At 39.7% G+C, this 15,854-nt stretch overlaps 1 protein-coding gene across 14 annotated transcripts in view; it reads right to left on the bottom strand.

Annotated features, from left to right (window-relative positions):
• ST7 (suppression of tumorigenicity 7) overlaps window positions 1-15,854 on the bottom strand; it is a 280,691-nt gene that overhangs the window by 10,703 nt on the left and 254,134 nt on the right. For 13 of the 14 annotated variants that reach the window (XM_023228193.2, XM_023228194.2, XM_023228201.2 and 10 more), the window contains 2 exons: window positions 9,773-9,923; window positions 216-308 (listed from right to left, as the gene is read on the bottom strand). In XM_023228193.2, the coding sequence (XP_023083961.1) occupies window positions 216-308; window positions 9,773-9,923 (244 nt within the window). The remainder of the gene's footprint in view (window positions 1-215; window positions 309-9,772; window positions 9,924-15,854) is intronic. The other variant, XM_023228200.2, reaches the window with a different exon arrangement.

Raw genomic sequence — 15,854 nt, 5'->3', positions numbered from 1 at the left:
CATTTTTCCCTTTGATAAATTTGGAGAGACTTGGAGGAACAGGAAGCCAAACCCACTCACATAACTCACTTGAATACATATGCTATTAAACAAGGACAGGGGTTTGGAGAAAAGTAATAAAAGACAAGGAACATTCTAAACATTGATATTCCCACCTCTTCCAATCCCCACCTTTCGCCACACACCCTCACTGGCTGAAGAGAGGTGAGACTTACATGGAAGCAGCTCTCGGTCTGCTGTTTCTGTACAGATTGGGTAAGGATAAAATAGGTGCCCCTTTTCCAAGGGATAAGGGATCATCCGAAAAGCTGAAAAGGAGAAAAAATATGTCAGAGATGTCCAATGTTTGGGTCATAACTTCCCAACTGCAAAAAGGGACGTTTGAGCATTTTTATAAAAGGGAATGCTTCTACAAAGGAGGCAAGGCTTACCCACCCAAGCTATGTGCCAGATGAAACGTCAGAGATAAATTATGATGTATTACTCACACATTCATCTCACACTATATATTCTGGGCAAACCTCACAAACCTGGGTGGGACAGAGGTGCAGAGGGGTTGGGAAGCCATCAGTATCAATGCCCAGGGTTTCATCATCTACTAAGTATTATTAAAATGTTATGGGCACTAATTCAATATAGCTAAACAAATAGCAATCATGCAAACGTGGATTAAAATGCTTCCCCAAGAAGCAAATGTGGATTGACTTGTTGGAGTTTGTCTAGATGTACAAATATGAAAGGCATTCTACCAAGTTGATTTAAAAAATACTGTTTACGTGGATTTGAATTCCAATCAAGATGAATAAAAACAAAAATCTAAAAACATATAACTCGGGAGGCGTTTCTAAACTTTATTAAAAGTTTAAATCTTAAATATCATGTGGGAAAACTGATCTGGAGAGATTAATTATCTGTATTTTGATGACATTAGGTCATCTAAATTCTGCTTTTGTAGCATCAGATGACATTAGGGCTCACACTGAATTACGGCTTTCCAATCAATCCATCCTTTCCCATGATCAAGTGTGTTACTCTTCCTGTTTCAATGTCATCGGCATGTTAGTCTCACTGTTCCTATGAACAGTACTCGTGGAGGTAATTTTTCTTCAACAGATGTCCTCTTACTACAGCCTGCTGCAGATATAAAATATAAAAGCTCTACCCTACTCTGGGAATGTCAGATAACAATCCTTGCCTTCATGTATGTTAGTGAGGGACAGTAAAACATGCAGCAATATTTTTAGTTTTAAATGATACATTTCAAGGAATCATAGCTACGTCCTCAGCTGTGTAACTACCAGAGCCTTCTCAAAATGCTGTCAATGTACAGATTTATCTTTTGCATACTTATTTCAAACAGGAATCAGAAACAAAGAATGTTCTCCCTCACAAGAAATGACAAGGTTCCATTGTAACCGGCATCAGTGCACATATGGTATTTATTCTGGTGTCTGAATATTATTTAAAAGTAAAAACATTATGTATGTGATTCCAGCATTTGGAATGCAGTCAATCTACACCGCAGTGGTATCACTCTGAGGTTACAGCACATTGCCACGGAGAATATAAATCACTATAAATGTGGGATTAGAGCAGAGCCAGTTTGCTGGCAGTTTGCTGAGGTAAAAATGTTATCAATTTTCCTCTCATAACAGAAACCTCTTAAACAGAGATTAAAACATTAAAAACACCCCAGACTTTAACTCTGCTTAAAATGAAAGGCTCACCCTAGTTCAATCAGACCTTTTCTTGCATGCAAACAAAGATGACTTTTGCCCGCTAGAACAAGCAAGAGAGTAGTTCTTTGCACAGGTTGTTAACACACAAAGATCATTCCAAGGAACCAACATCTCTCCATTAGAACCAGACTTTCAAGAGAACGAAACACCCCCAACAGAAACAAACAAAAACAAAAATAAGCCTTTTAGTGCCTTTATAGGATACACCACAATCTCTTCTGGGAAGTACTGGATTTAAACTTAAACTACATTATGGCAGGATTTTAATGCCATTTCCCATAAATGATGGCTGCTACAAAAGCATCTGAAAAATGTGGAAAAACCTACGTGGGAAGTTTTTTTTGTTGTTTTTTTTTTGTTGTTGTTGCTTTTTTTTTTTTTTTTTCCAAATCCAGATTCTCCATGTGCAAAGGGCTGCTGGGTTGCTGTAATTAAGAATCTGTTCAAGTTCATATGATATAAATATAAACCCTCAGTTTTCAAAGTGGCTATAAATTTGAATGCTCAATTTTATTCAAAATTGAAGTCAGTTTGCACTTCAGGGAGTAATTTTTTAAATGAAATACAGGAGTGCAAGATCTTGAGAGTGTTCAACCATAGAAATCTAATGGTTGGTTGGTGTCTTTTCAGTCAAATGCTACATGTTTTTCACTCCAATATTTGGCATGCATACAGAATTTTGTGCGTCAAGTTGGCCTTTTCCTTTTTCTAATTGGTTCTGGCCTTTCTGGAGAGGTTAGAGACACAATACAACTTTAAAAAGAGTGCATGTGTAACACAGCCACCCACCCACACCCTCTTCCTGGATTGCCCTCCACCCCCATGATTATAAAGATGCTTATAGTGGTCTTAAAATCTCTCTCATGTCAGCTGTCATTTGCATTGAGCTCATAAAATAATAATAAGGCTTTTGGCTTCACTAAACAAAAGCAAATACAATTTCTGCTTGCAATTCTATCCTTTACCCACCCTGCAGTGCAGGGCCCAGTCAAGTGTGAGATAAGCAGGGGAGGTCCGGAGAGAGGCCGGGAGAGGCACTGCACAAGTCTTGCCAGCGTCACCTCCCACCTCCTGGTCCCTTTCACTGCTAAGACATGCAACTGCTCCATGACAGCCTTGTGCCTTTTGCCAACTGTCCAGAAATTTTGCGAATCTAAGTATTAAAAACACATTGATTTGGCGGTGCCAATAAGAACAGAAAAAGGTCATTTGAACAGATCTATTTTATGAATGAGTACAGACCTAAAAATCCTTGAGAAAACACAAATTTCAGAGGAATTAAAAATACACATGTATTGGGTTAAAAACAAAACAAAAAAGCTAGGCCACTCAGAGTGAATGCATGGTATACAAATGATATTTCTGCACTTTCTTCTGTGTGCCATTCCTTCCCCTACCTTGATTTTGGTTGTGCATTTGTTGAAGGGTCAAAATGAAACTGGGAATTAGTGAAAGAACAGATCATGTCTTCACAGTCAAGTCTGTGGCACAATGCTGCCTTCTTCTATCCCTGACCAGACACATTTTCTTGGTTCCAAGTCTATCAGTGCTGTTCCCATCAGAGATTCTCAATTGATACTGGGGGGAAAATCACCAGAACCAAAGAAATGACAAAAGGATGGGTACATGAACAAGTTAATTCCTGATTTTCCCAGTGACTTCTAATGACCTCTTCTTACTCTACCTACCAGAGAGGCAAGGATAGAATGTAATTAATCTAAGAGTATCTTAGATAACTTTATACAGATTATTTGTAATAGAGGGAACTGAGTTTGAATCCCAGCTCTACTTCTTATAATCAGTCGTTTGTCAAAAGGTGAGTGGCTTCTTATGTGACAAGCACACAAAGGTGAGAGCCCAGCACACACTGCCCCTGCCCTCATGGAGCTCATCACCAAGTGCCAGAAGCAGGATCCAATCATGAAAGTAAGAGTAAAGGTTCCCACGGTGATGAACACCTCCATGGGAGTCACGGTGCTGTCTGTACATCATGGCAGAGCAGCCAGAGTGGCATCTAAAGGATGAGCAGGACCTGCCCAGGCTCACTAGCGTATGACTTTGGGTGGGTTGTTAATCTGTGTCTCTGGCCCTTCATCTGTAAAATTAGAATACCACCGGCCTCCAAAGGCTGGTAAAGGAACTAAGTGTAACAGCAGAGGTCAAGGCATCCACATACAGTGCCTGGCCGCTCAATAAAGGTTGGGTTTCTCTTTCCCCCATTTCCCTCTCTATTAAACCTAAAAAAGTTCCTACTTTCTCTATCAGGTCATACTCTAGCTTATACGTAAACATTCTGCTTGTTTGTTAATACTTAGAAATGCAAGTGATAGAACAGGAAATTATCACCACATTGCAAATTTCATGTCCTTACTTTTAAGTTCAATGTAGCTAACCAGCCACAAAGGCCATCTGTTTTTAGTGAGGCATTTGGGTGCAGCAACAAAGAAAATTCAAAAGTCAAAAGGCTGGGTTGTGATCCCATGCTTTCACTACCTAATTGTGTGACCTTGGGAAAAACACTTTCCCTTAGCTGGATTAAATGATGTTCTACTCTGAAATTCTAGGGTCTTATAGCAGACTCACTAACTTCCTAGTGACCCTCACCACTCTAATACTCAGTTCCTACTTTCATGATAGATAGTGTGGATACAAGCACTACTATCTATCTATCTAATGTGGGGTGTGTGTGTATTTTTTGCTTATATACACTGTACACACACACACACACACACACACACAAACATTCCTCCCAAAGCATTTCAGATTCCTATTCATCTTGATCTCCTCAACCCAATGCCTGGCACAAAGGAGGGAGTCAATAAATGTCTGTTGAATAACGTAATGAATGAATAAACACACAATCAAGCAGAGACAGAATTTTCCTTTTTAAAAACTCAGGTGGACCCATATGATAGCCAGTCACCAAGACTGAATAAAGGAAAGGAGCAAGTTGGTTCTACTGGGCAGTAGGTGGGGAACCGTCATATGATATCTGGAGTCTGGCTATTAGGGTAAGTTAGCTATGACTAGAGACTTTAGCCCATCATTGCTTTCTCCCAAATTACAAAATTTAGCCTTGGATCTATGGGGGAGGGTGGTGGAATTTCTCTTTCGTAGTTCAAAAGATGCCAGCCTTATGGAGGAAAGGTTTGCCTAGAGGAAATGCCCTAAGAACCACATCTTACAGTGAGCAGCATTTGCCATCAGGTTCAAAGAGAATAAATTAGAATCAGAATCTCATCCTATGCTTCAACAATGGGCCATTTTCCCCTCTCAAAAGAAATACTCAGCCTTAGTTCCCCTAAAAAACACCACCCTCAAATCTTATACATTATTTAGTGGATTCTTTGGGGTGGGGGGGATCTCTAAAAAGAAAATAGAATCTTACTTGGTCAAGTAGGAAAAAATGGAAACAAAGAAAGGCTAAGTGATATACCCCATGGCAGACTAGCCTCCTGATATGTAGAATTAGAAAATTAAAGTTCACAGTTGTGGTCGGCAGGCAACCCCGCTTTCTAAAATAAACACAGCCAAAACAGAGCCCTGAAAAGATCAAGATAGGAAGGAGATAAAACCACATCAGTATTAATACAGGTAAAACAGAGAACGTGCCATTTAAAATAGGGCCCCAGCAAAAATAAAAAATAAAAATAAAATAGGGCCCCATAGGTGTAATACCCTTGTAAAGAAGACCTAGTTCAAACGAGACCCTTCATTTCTGTTTTTTATGTTCAACTCATACTTCCAGTGGTGCATGTATGTGAGGATCACCAGAACAGACAGTGTTTAAAATAAATATGATTCAGATAAGGTGGCAGCTATGTAATGAACTAGAAACATATTATAAAATCTTGTAAATTAAAACCCTTGCCCTTTCTTAATTACTTGACTTTGAGGAACATATTGTGTACTTTCAGGGGCTGAAAGTACAGTGATGAATCAAACATTTTGGAAACCTTTGAAATGCTGATGTATTTGTGGTTGAGGATTCAGTTTTTTTTTTTTTTTTAAACCACCATATGTTTCAAACCCAAACAATCTCTGCCATGCATCAGCTGGACTTTGGGGTTTTATCACAAATGGAAGGTTTTTTTTCAGCTTGATTGGAGGAAAACTCACTTAATTCCACTAATTAAGGATGACTAATGTTCTAACATAACAAATTCATTAAAAAGCAAAACAAAATACACCTCCATCCCTACCCCCAACAAACACTTTTGACAGAAACTAAAAATTTGTTTTAAATCTCCCAAATTTACTAATAATCATTTTAAACACAGAACCCAGTAAAATTAGGTACTGTTACCTTCTTCCCTGAATTTTCTTTCTAATGAAAAAGGGAAGCTGGAAGGGAGTTGGGGAATGGTCTTAAATTTCAGAATGAAGATAAAAATGATTCAAAGGAGAAAACCTAAACTATGAGGCTGGAGATGTCAAAAGGCACCACCAAGTGGTGCACTGGCAGAAGTGCAGCCTCCTTTGCCCCTGCACAGGCTGCCTATACATGGCCAGCTGACCTGAGAGGGAGCTGCGGCAACTGCCCTGAGGTCACCAGTCTGGGGTGGGTGGGGTATGGCATTCAGTATCATCAGTGCTTCACAGTTTCTAAAAATTAAGTTAAGTAAATGCTACTGTAAGTAGCTGAGTCAGAATTCTAATCCAGGTCATCTGATGGAAAATCCAGAGCTCTGAACCTCCATTTAACTTAGAATGAACACAGATCCAGAAGCGATGTCAAAAGACTGGATAAGATTGTCTGGGTTTGGAGGGGTAATTCTTTCTTCTAAATTGCATGATATTTACAGTTTGGTTTTTAAAAAGACCAAAAACATCTGTAATGAGATATTTTAAAAATATATGTGTATACATATGTGTATATATACATATACATATTTATCCTTGTTGAAAATTTAAAAACAGAAATATGAAGAAAAAAGAAATTACTTAAAATCCACAATTGAGTGGTAATCGCTTAAAACAAGCTTATTTACTTCTAGTCTCTTTCATTTATTTATACATGCCTGTTATTTATTTTATAAAATTGGTCTCATTTGATATTTAAAAGGTTTAAGTCAGTATTAAACAACAAAATACAATTTTATATAGGATGATTAACTTTCTAAACACTACAGAGAGATCAGGTGCAATAAATACAGCCTACACTGTAAGTGGTGATGTAAATTTCAATTGTGGGCTTCCAAACAAATGTTCCAGAGATGACTGATCTTTGCATTCTTAATCTGTTGTTCAGTACAGTGAAGGAAAAGTGAACTTGGGTTTACATCCTGGCTCCCCAACAGTGGCCACAGGACCTTCAACAAGACACTGATCTCAATGAACCTGTTTCCTCTCTTGAAAAATTGAGATGGTCACCTCTGTCCGGCCTAACTCAAAATATTATCAGAAACAGTGAATGATGTAAATGCAAAACCTCTGTAAATTACCCAGTTAAACAAACACTCTTCAAGGCTCGTGGCATTCTCAAGCATTTAGCATATAGTAAGCACTTCCACAGTCCTCTTTTCTAAAATTGAATGTTATGGCTCTCTGTGAAAACTGAATGGCAATGTAAGTGACTTTGGCTGGGATCACAGTTACCCGATTTTCACAAACACTTCTCCAGTGGTTCCTGCTTATCTGTAAGGATCAACTGCAGAATTTTCCTTTCCTGTAGGTACCTGGCCATACTGTGTTATGTCTGAAAACCCACCCCCTCTTTCTATCCTAATAAAGCATTCTGCCAATTTGAGAAAATTAAATCCCCATACAGCTATCCTGCTTGATTTTGTAGCTCCTTGTTTCACTTCATGTTTCTTTTAATCCCATCATCCTTCCAGTTGATCAGAGCATCTCCCCATTGTTATCTGACCACATGGATAACTAATTTCCAAAGAGAGTTTCCAGTTACTCCTTGTAGGATTTTTATTTTTTCTATGGTGATACCATTTTTCTATGGTGATACCATGTCTTTATTACCCTTTGCCCCATCCCTTTTTTGGGTCCCTTCTATAGGACAGGTAACTTTCTTTTCTATGAGACCCAATGGATGAGCTTCTATTATTGTTTCCAAGAGACCAATCTACAAATATTTGGCAAACCAACTTGTCCATTTAATTTCTCCACAACTGACTAGGTAAGGCCTCTCACGTTCAATCCTGTTGGGCTTTTCTGTCTCTTTCTCATGCTTAAATAAACATGTATTGTGTTCCTTTCTGATAGAACACCTTACATACAACAGGAAGCACAAGCCAGAAGGAATCACGACCATGCTCACACACACCCTGAGTGGAGTATGGTGTGTCTTAACCCATTTAAATACAGTTGCTGGTGCCACCCAGGCCACCTGGAGTGTGCTATTACACTTAATGAGGAGGGGCGGAGGCACTGATCAATCCTCCTTCAAGTTATAAATAGTAATCTATAGAAGCAGAACCACTACTAATTCGTGAAAGAGATATTTTCAAAACTAAACAAAAATTTTCAATCGACTTTGAGTCCCATCTCTAGTTTTTTTTTTTTTTTTCTGAGACAGAGTCTCACTCTGTCGCCCAGGCTGGAGTGCGGTGGCCGGATCTCAGCTCACTGCAAACTCCGCCTCCCGGGTTTACGCCATTCTCCTGCCTCAGCCTCCCGAGTAGCTGGGACTACAGGCGCCCGCCACCTCGGCCGGCTAGTTTTTTGTATTTTTTTTTAGTAGAGACGGGGTTTCACCGTGTTAGCCAGGATGGTCTCGATCTCCTGACCTTGTGATCCGCCCGTCTCGGCCTCCCAAAGTGCTGGGATTACAGGCTTGAGCCACCGCGCCCGGCCTCTAGCTTATTTTTATACCATCCCATTTTGCTCCCCCAACCTCCCTTCCTACACCAACTTGGACTCCTAATGGGTTAGGGAAGGGCAGGAAAAGGGAGGAGCAGATTATCAAGATGAAAATGGAAGCAGCAAAGATAAACAGAGTGAAAGGATTAAAAAGACTCTTGTTTGAGGGGTTGATCAAAGTAAGGGTGAGCTAGGAAAAAACTGTCAGAAGACTCTAATATTTGTTGTTTTAGTTTCCCATGGGTGGAAAAAGAAAGCCATGCTTCATAATGTACTTGTTTTGCTAAAATTAATGCTAGCAGAGTGTCAATGCACATGTTGTCCAATAATTCATAGTCTTGGCTTTTTTCCTTAATTTACATTCTCTCAAACAGCCCCACCACTTACCATTTCTTCACACAGTGTCTTTGCTTGTAATACTGTCCTACTTCTTCAAGGCTTGGTTCAAATCTCATCTGACTCATAATGTTAACCATGATCACTCCACCCCATAGACCTCTCCCTTCTGAAAAATCAACAGGCAGCTGCCACATGCTGCTGGTTCCTCTTCCCAATTAGATGACGTGCTTCTCCAAGGCAGGGAGCATGTCTTACCCACCATTACAGCCTCTTCTCTTTACATGGAATAATAATATCTATGGAGAACAAGCCCACAGATTTATTTATCCCTACATTCATCTACCAAGCATTTATCCATTAATACATGAATGCTACAACTCCTAGCAAACACTAGGGTTCAATGGCCACTGTTCTTGGTTTGAAGCATAACTGCCACACCTTTTTGGGTGGTCAGTCTGACTCCAGTGGAGGATAACTGTGGCTCTTAGCCAACCCTCCCAGAAAGGCCAGCAGTAGTCATCAGTGTCCAGCACGAAGCCTAACCCCATGCCAAAGATTACCAGGATGCTGTGGGGCTGTCCAAGTTTCCAGACAGGGTTTTCAGGGTGACAGGGTGCCCCTTTGAAGAACATCTGGGTTCACCCCTTCTATGATATCAACTTACTTTTCTGAGCTGTGGAAACGGCCTCACCACAGGAATATCCACCACCACCGGGGGATGGAAGAACCTAAGTCACTAACTGGCTTAGATGCGCCATCACAGAGCACAAGAGCAGTACATATGTAAATCTTCATTATTCATCATAAACAGTCAGTGCAAAAACATTTTAGACCTCTTCATGCTCTTAAAAATGTTTCAAAAAAAGAAAAGTACTTACTGCCTTCCCACGTACAATGCAAAAGATTCAAAGCCCCTTCCACTCTCTTCCAGTGTGCAAGATGAAAGAATGCATATGCTATTGCTTCACTGTCTCCTCTCTTCAGGATATGTTCTGGGGGTAGGATTAAGCTTTTCATTTCTAGTAGGTACTGAAATAAAAAAGCAGGACACAGTTGCGTTAATACATAATTTGGAATTCAGTATTGAAAATAGAGCAGATGATTTCCCTAAAGCCACCATTTATAAGCATTTCATTAAACCTGCAACCTCATTACTACATTTGAAGGCAATTACTAAAACATCCAGCAACACAAAGTTTGCTGACAGATGATTAGCCTTGTACTAGTTTCCCACAGTGAAGATCAGAGGCTTTCAGGCAAAGATACTCTAATCAAAGAAATACATAAGACTCAAACAGCATAAAGGAAAATGTAGAAGACACGATAATTTGGTATAATTTTGGAAGCAGAATGAAATCTTATAAAATGGACACATGAAGGTTAAAAAGTTCTGTGGCTAAACCAAGTGCAGTAGAAAGATTTGAGATTGAGTAGCACGGTCCACTATTTCTTTCTATACACATGTATCAAGGAGAAGAATCTTGTCCTATGAAAAGAGCCACCCACAGCTGCTCAAGTGCTACAGGGAGGAAGGGTGGCAGCCAGAGCATGGGAAGACCCAAGGGAGGGGAGCGTTATAGACCCCAAACTGTGACACTCTTAGATCCTTTCCCAAAGACTAGGGAGTGGGGGTGGGGGATGGGGGTCTCAGCATACACCTCTTCATTGCTATCTTCTACAAAGTGGGTAGGAGTATAGGGCAAGAATGGATATACTTCCTGGGGGCTGAGAAAAGACTACGTTTCCATTTTTATTCTTCTGTTTTACTATAGGATTGATAGGGAGTAATTTTTGAAGGTTATTTTATAATTGCAAATGTTAACCTTTCTTTTCTGGCTGGCATTCTGCCCTCCTGGATCCATCCGTGACAGATACACACACACCCCCACACCCACACCTACACCCACACCCACACACCCACCCCACCACCACCACCAAAGACAAACATAACAATAGCCCATGCAATCTCCTTTAAAATGGAGACTAACAGACTACAGAGGGATATGGACAGCAAGAGCAAGTGCTAAAAAAAGGTGTTCAAAAATTTTACTATCAGAAATAATTGCCTATGTATTTTTCTGTCCGTGGAAGTTTATGAAAGACAGTGAAAAGCAGAAGAGTCCTGGTACACAGAATGGAGACTACGGCACAATTATCATTGTTTCCCTGTCATCTAGTTGAGGATTTGTACCCTTTGGGCATCAACCAGTTGCCCTTAAGCTTCCTCTCCCACTGGCACACTTGGTGTCAAGGTGTATGGCCGGCAGGAGCCAGGAGAACACATGCAGGCGTCTTGGCTCAGCAACTGCACCTTTCCTCACTCTGGGTCTGATATCTGAAGAAACCTCCAAGCTTCTGGCCTCAAAGCAGAAAGAGTAGGGAAGTGAAAGAGAGACACCCAGAGAGCAGCAGGAGGACAGTGATATGGTTGTCACACTTGGGAGGAGGTAGGATAGAAAGCCTCACTCCACAGAAAGACCTGGGACCCATTTCCAGGCTGGCCCATGACAGGCGTTTGTTATTTTGGTGGAACTCCTCAAACATGCATTCTAAAAGAACTTTCTGGCCATTTGCCTTTTTGGATTCTATGAACTACTGCTTTCCTCCTAATGTCTTGTTTTAAAACAGGGCAAGACAAAAGTCTTTTTCGAAAACTAAGAATAGAGAATTACCTAGCAATCCAATTTGCACTATGTTTATAATGAGTATCAGCCATAATACAGTTATATTTATATTATGGTGAATTTTACGTTTGGAGTTGCCTGGTTATCCTCTTTTGATTTTGTTACCTTAATAGGAACCATTGAAATGCACATTGCTACTGCCAGTGATGGTCTTAAAGGACTCCGAGGCTATGAGTCACGAGAAAAATAAATAACTTGTAAAGTGTTATGAACTGTATTAATTGTTTCACAGTAAGTTGGAGAAGGAAGAGCATTTGGTTATCCATAATAATCATCATCAAAAAAACAATGGAGAAGGGAGATTTCTGGCCTAATGAGAGCCCTGGAATAAGATTTTCATCTGATTTTCTAATTATTCATAGTCACCACGTCTATGAAATAGTCAATTTTTAAAGAAGGATCATGTTTATAAAATTGGAAACAAATAAAATATGAAAATAACTAACTCATGCGTCCCAGGTATACAGAAATCTCCTTAAAGCCCCTGAAATCAGATGGTGGCTTAACGTGTAAACTCCCATTCTTTTCATTTCTATGATTAGAAAAGGCTTTTACATTTGATTAAGGATCTATGAAAGAACTCTTCTCTTAGCCTAAAGAACCTTCAGGAATAGGGGCACCTGAGAAGGAGTGGGCCTGGTAGTCACCCATATTTGTGGGTAGAAAATAAATTAGCAAGGCTGGGTGCGGTGGCTGACGGCTATAATCCCAGCACTTTGGGAGGTCATGGAGGGTGGATCGTGAGGTCAGGAGTTCAAGACCAGCCTGGCCAAGATGGTGAAACTCTGTCTCTACTAAACACACAAAAATTAGCTGGGTGTGGTGGTGGGTGCCTATAATCCCAGCTGCTCAGGAGGCTAAGGCAGAGAATTGCTTGCACCCAGGAGGCAGAGGTTGCAGTGAGCCAAGATTGTGCCACTGCACTCCAGCCTGGGCGACAGAGCAAGACTCCATCTAAAAAAGAAAAGAAAAGAAAAGGTAAGCTAGCAGGAGGCAGGACAAGTCAACTGGCAGGGGAGGGTAGGAGTTCCAAAAATTCCTGACAAAGAGACATTATAGATATGTGCTATCCCTGTTCAATACAACAGTTTCTACCACATGTGGCTATTTATATTTAAATTAATTAAAACCAAACAAAATTAAAAATTCAGTTCCTCCATCTCACTAGCCAAATTTCAAGTGCTCAGGTACTGCATGTGGCTAATAACTACTGTATTGGACAATGCAGGGAATATTTCCATGATCACAGAAAAGTCTTTTGGACAGCATTGAAGGCTGCTGTAGACAATGGTTTTTCATCTTTGGATAACTGGACCAATCTTTAACATGAAAAAATTTCAAAGGTGCTCATGATAGGAATCATCAGGGTAGTAGCTACTGACTGAAAACATACGATATGACAAAAAGCTACAATAAATGTAATAAAACAAAAATTAATCTAAAAGCATTGTTGGCCACCAGGGCATCTACATATAAAACGTTTGAAAAATAATAGTACACATGTGTGTGAGACAGATAGCTTACTCAGCCTGTAGGCTCAATGGGATGCATATGGCCTCAAGGACATCATCCACAGCCCCAAACACAGGCCATGAAGTAATGCTGTTTCTCCTCTAAGCTCTCTCTAATCTTTGTGTATGTGTACTACTCACATGCCACCTTATATTAGTTATCATGTATCTTGTTTCTCTGTTGAATCATAAGACCCCCAACAGCATGAACCTTGTCATCTGCATCTTAATTTCCCCTCCCGCACCTCCTACAGACCCTTGCATATCAAGGTAATATTTTTTTAAGCTGAATTAAATTGAAATCTTACTTCCCAAGAAGTCTCTCAAAGTGAACATCCCTGGCCTAATCAGCCTTATGAGGCTAACCAAAGCAACGTATTAAGGAAACAACTCTGCCTTCTCATCTTATCTATCTTATGGCAGCAATCGGCTATGACTATAAAAGAGATTTATACTCCTTTATAATTCTAAACAAAATGTTGGCCCTAACTAAATGATGAAGGCTAATAACAACAATGTGTTATGTTTTTGGCCAGGCTTAAAATGGCTGGCAAGATCAGTTCTCAACATGTACAACATTTAAATTAGAAAAGCATGGAACAACATTTCACGTCTTACTTGTCAGGAGAAAAATAAATGGAAGAGGGCAGATCCCTATCCACAAGTATGCAGAAATCAATTAGAATAACTATAGCTTGCAAATCAGAGAACACGCTTTGTCCATCTATAATAATGGCTTGGTTTCTATTAGCTCAGCCAGCATTCTGTGCTATCTTGCCCACCATCCTGCATCTAACTTCCCTCCCAGATAAAATCACACTGATCTTGAAGTGCAGTGCTTCTAAAAATTTCGGAAGCAAGTTTTCAAAATCTATTTGTGTCAGCATCCACTGCAGGAGCACCTAAAGTCAGGGCATATGAAGAGAAGCAGAGAGCTATGGTCTTTAGGTGTGAGCAGCGCCTACTCATGGAGGTCTCTGAGACAAGACTGGCTCAGCTGTCAAGGAAACTGCTGAAGAGATATGGCCTATTAGAGGCTACCCTGGGTGGCTGCTAAAGTGCTTTTTGCTAAGATCTTAAAATTCTATAATAATTCGAATGAAAATGATCCCATAGTTATCATTCACATAAATGTTAATACCAAAGAATTAACTCATACACCTCTTTTTTGGGATTTTCAATATCAACAATAGCATAAGTCATATAAAAATCATTAGCAAAAGTATGGGAATAAGCAAAATGTGAAAAAAAAAACAGGTAAATTAACTTATATAACAGTTAATGATGGTTATTGAGTGGCTCCCAAAACCAGGTAATGAAAGAATATGTATTAGCACAGGGAAATGTTCATGATACACTGCTAAATGAAAAAAAATCAATGTACCCTAACAATTTACATAGCAGATTATTAATTATTTTGACAATAAAAATGTATAGGTAGGCATTAAAAACCAGTGGAAAGTCACAGGTTGAATGTTCATGGTGGTTAAATATTTGATTTTAATGGGAGATTAACTTCTTTTGTACTCTTCCTGTCCTTTCCAAGTTTTCTATAATAAACATTTTGTAAGGGATGGGGTCTCGCTCTGTTTTCCAGGCTGAAGTGTAGTGGTGCAATCATAGCTCACTGCAACCTTGAACTCCTGGGCTCAGGCGATCTTCCTGCCTCTGCCTCCCAAGTTACTAAGACTACAGGCACATGCTACCATGCCTGGCTTGCAATAAATATTTTTATTTTTTTCTCTCTATATATGTATGTACATGTATGTATGTACATATGTAATACAAATCTATTTTTTAGACTTGCATCAAAACACACACGTGCACACACACATACACACAAACACACAAACAAAAGATAACTGGAGATAGCAATTTTTTTCATGCCTACAATGCTTTGGTGCAACTGGTTCTGATAAAATGGCCTAACACCAGAAAAGATGTTTTTAAAACATCAATAAAGAGTTCTGCGAATTAAGCTAGTGCTATTTGGGAGAGACACCACATAGTCTGAGTTTCAATGTTGCTTACTCCCTAGAATGAGTAAGACACAAAGCAGGGACGGGACAAAAAACACTGCAAGTAGCCATGGCTCACTCAGATCATGTGGTGATGGAGGATGCGGTACACATCACCAGGATTCCCTGCCTTAATCTCATCTACCATCTGCCACTCTGAATCACTTACTGGAATCCTGGCTCTACTGTTCAGCTATGAGACCCTGGACATGTTATTTAATTTCTTTGAACCTCACTTTGCTCATCTGTAAAACTGGAATAGTAAAAACATACCTTGCTGGCTTTAATTTTTGAAGATTATGTAATACGTGTAAAGCATTCATTCACATAGTACTTGGCATATAAGTGTGCATTGAATAGTAGATATTTTTGCCACTAAAAAATATTATATGTTCATATTATTGTAGAGGTAATTTGTGTTTTCCACATATACATGTTCCACAGATAACTGACTTTGTTTTTGGGTAAAATACTTCAGCATTTTTATTGTAGTACCAGATCAGTTGAAGAGACCTGGCTACCAAGGGTCATTAACCGACCAATACGGAGCCAGGCATAAAGCAAAGCTGAATGGTCAAATTAAACCTGGTGATTTCAGTACCACTCAGGGATCCTCATCACAAGGTACCTTCTTCTTCCTGGTTCACTTACCTATTCATTGGTTACTTTGCTTCATTCAAAAAATATGTGAAGGCCCACAGTGTATCCCAAGAATATAGATATGGGAGCACCCACAGGCTATCCAAG

Source organism: Piliocolobus tephrosceles, chromosome 8, assembly GCF_002776525.5.
Source record: "Piliocolobus tephrosceles isolate RC106 chromosome 8, ASM277652v3, whole genome shotgun sequence".
Classification (NCBI taxonomy): Eukaryota; Metazoa; Chordata; class Mammalia; order Primates; family Cercopithecidae; genus Piliocolobus; species Piliocolobus tephrosceles.
This window is presented reverse-complemented; position numbering and strand designations above follow the sequence as displayed.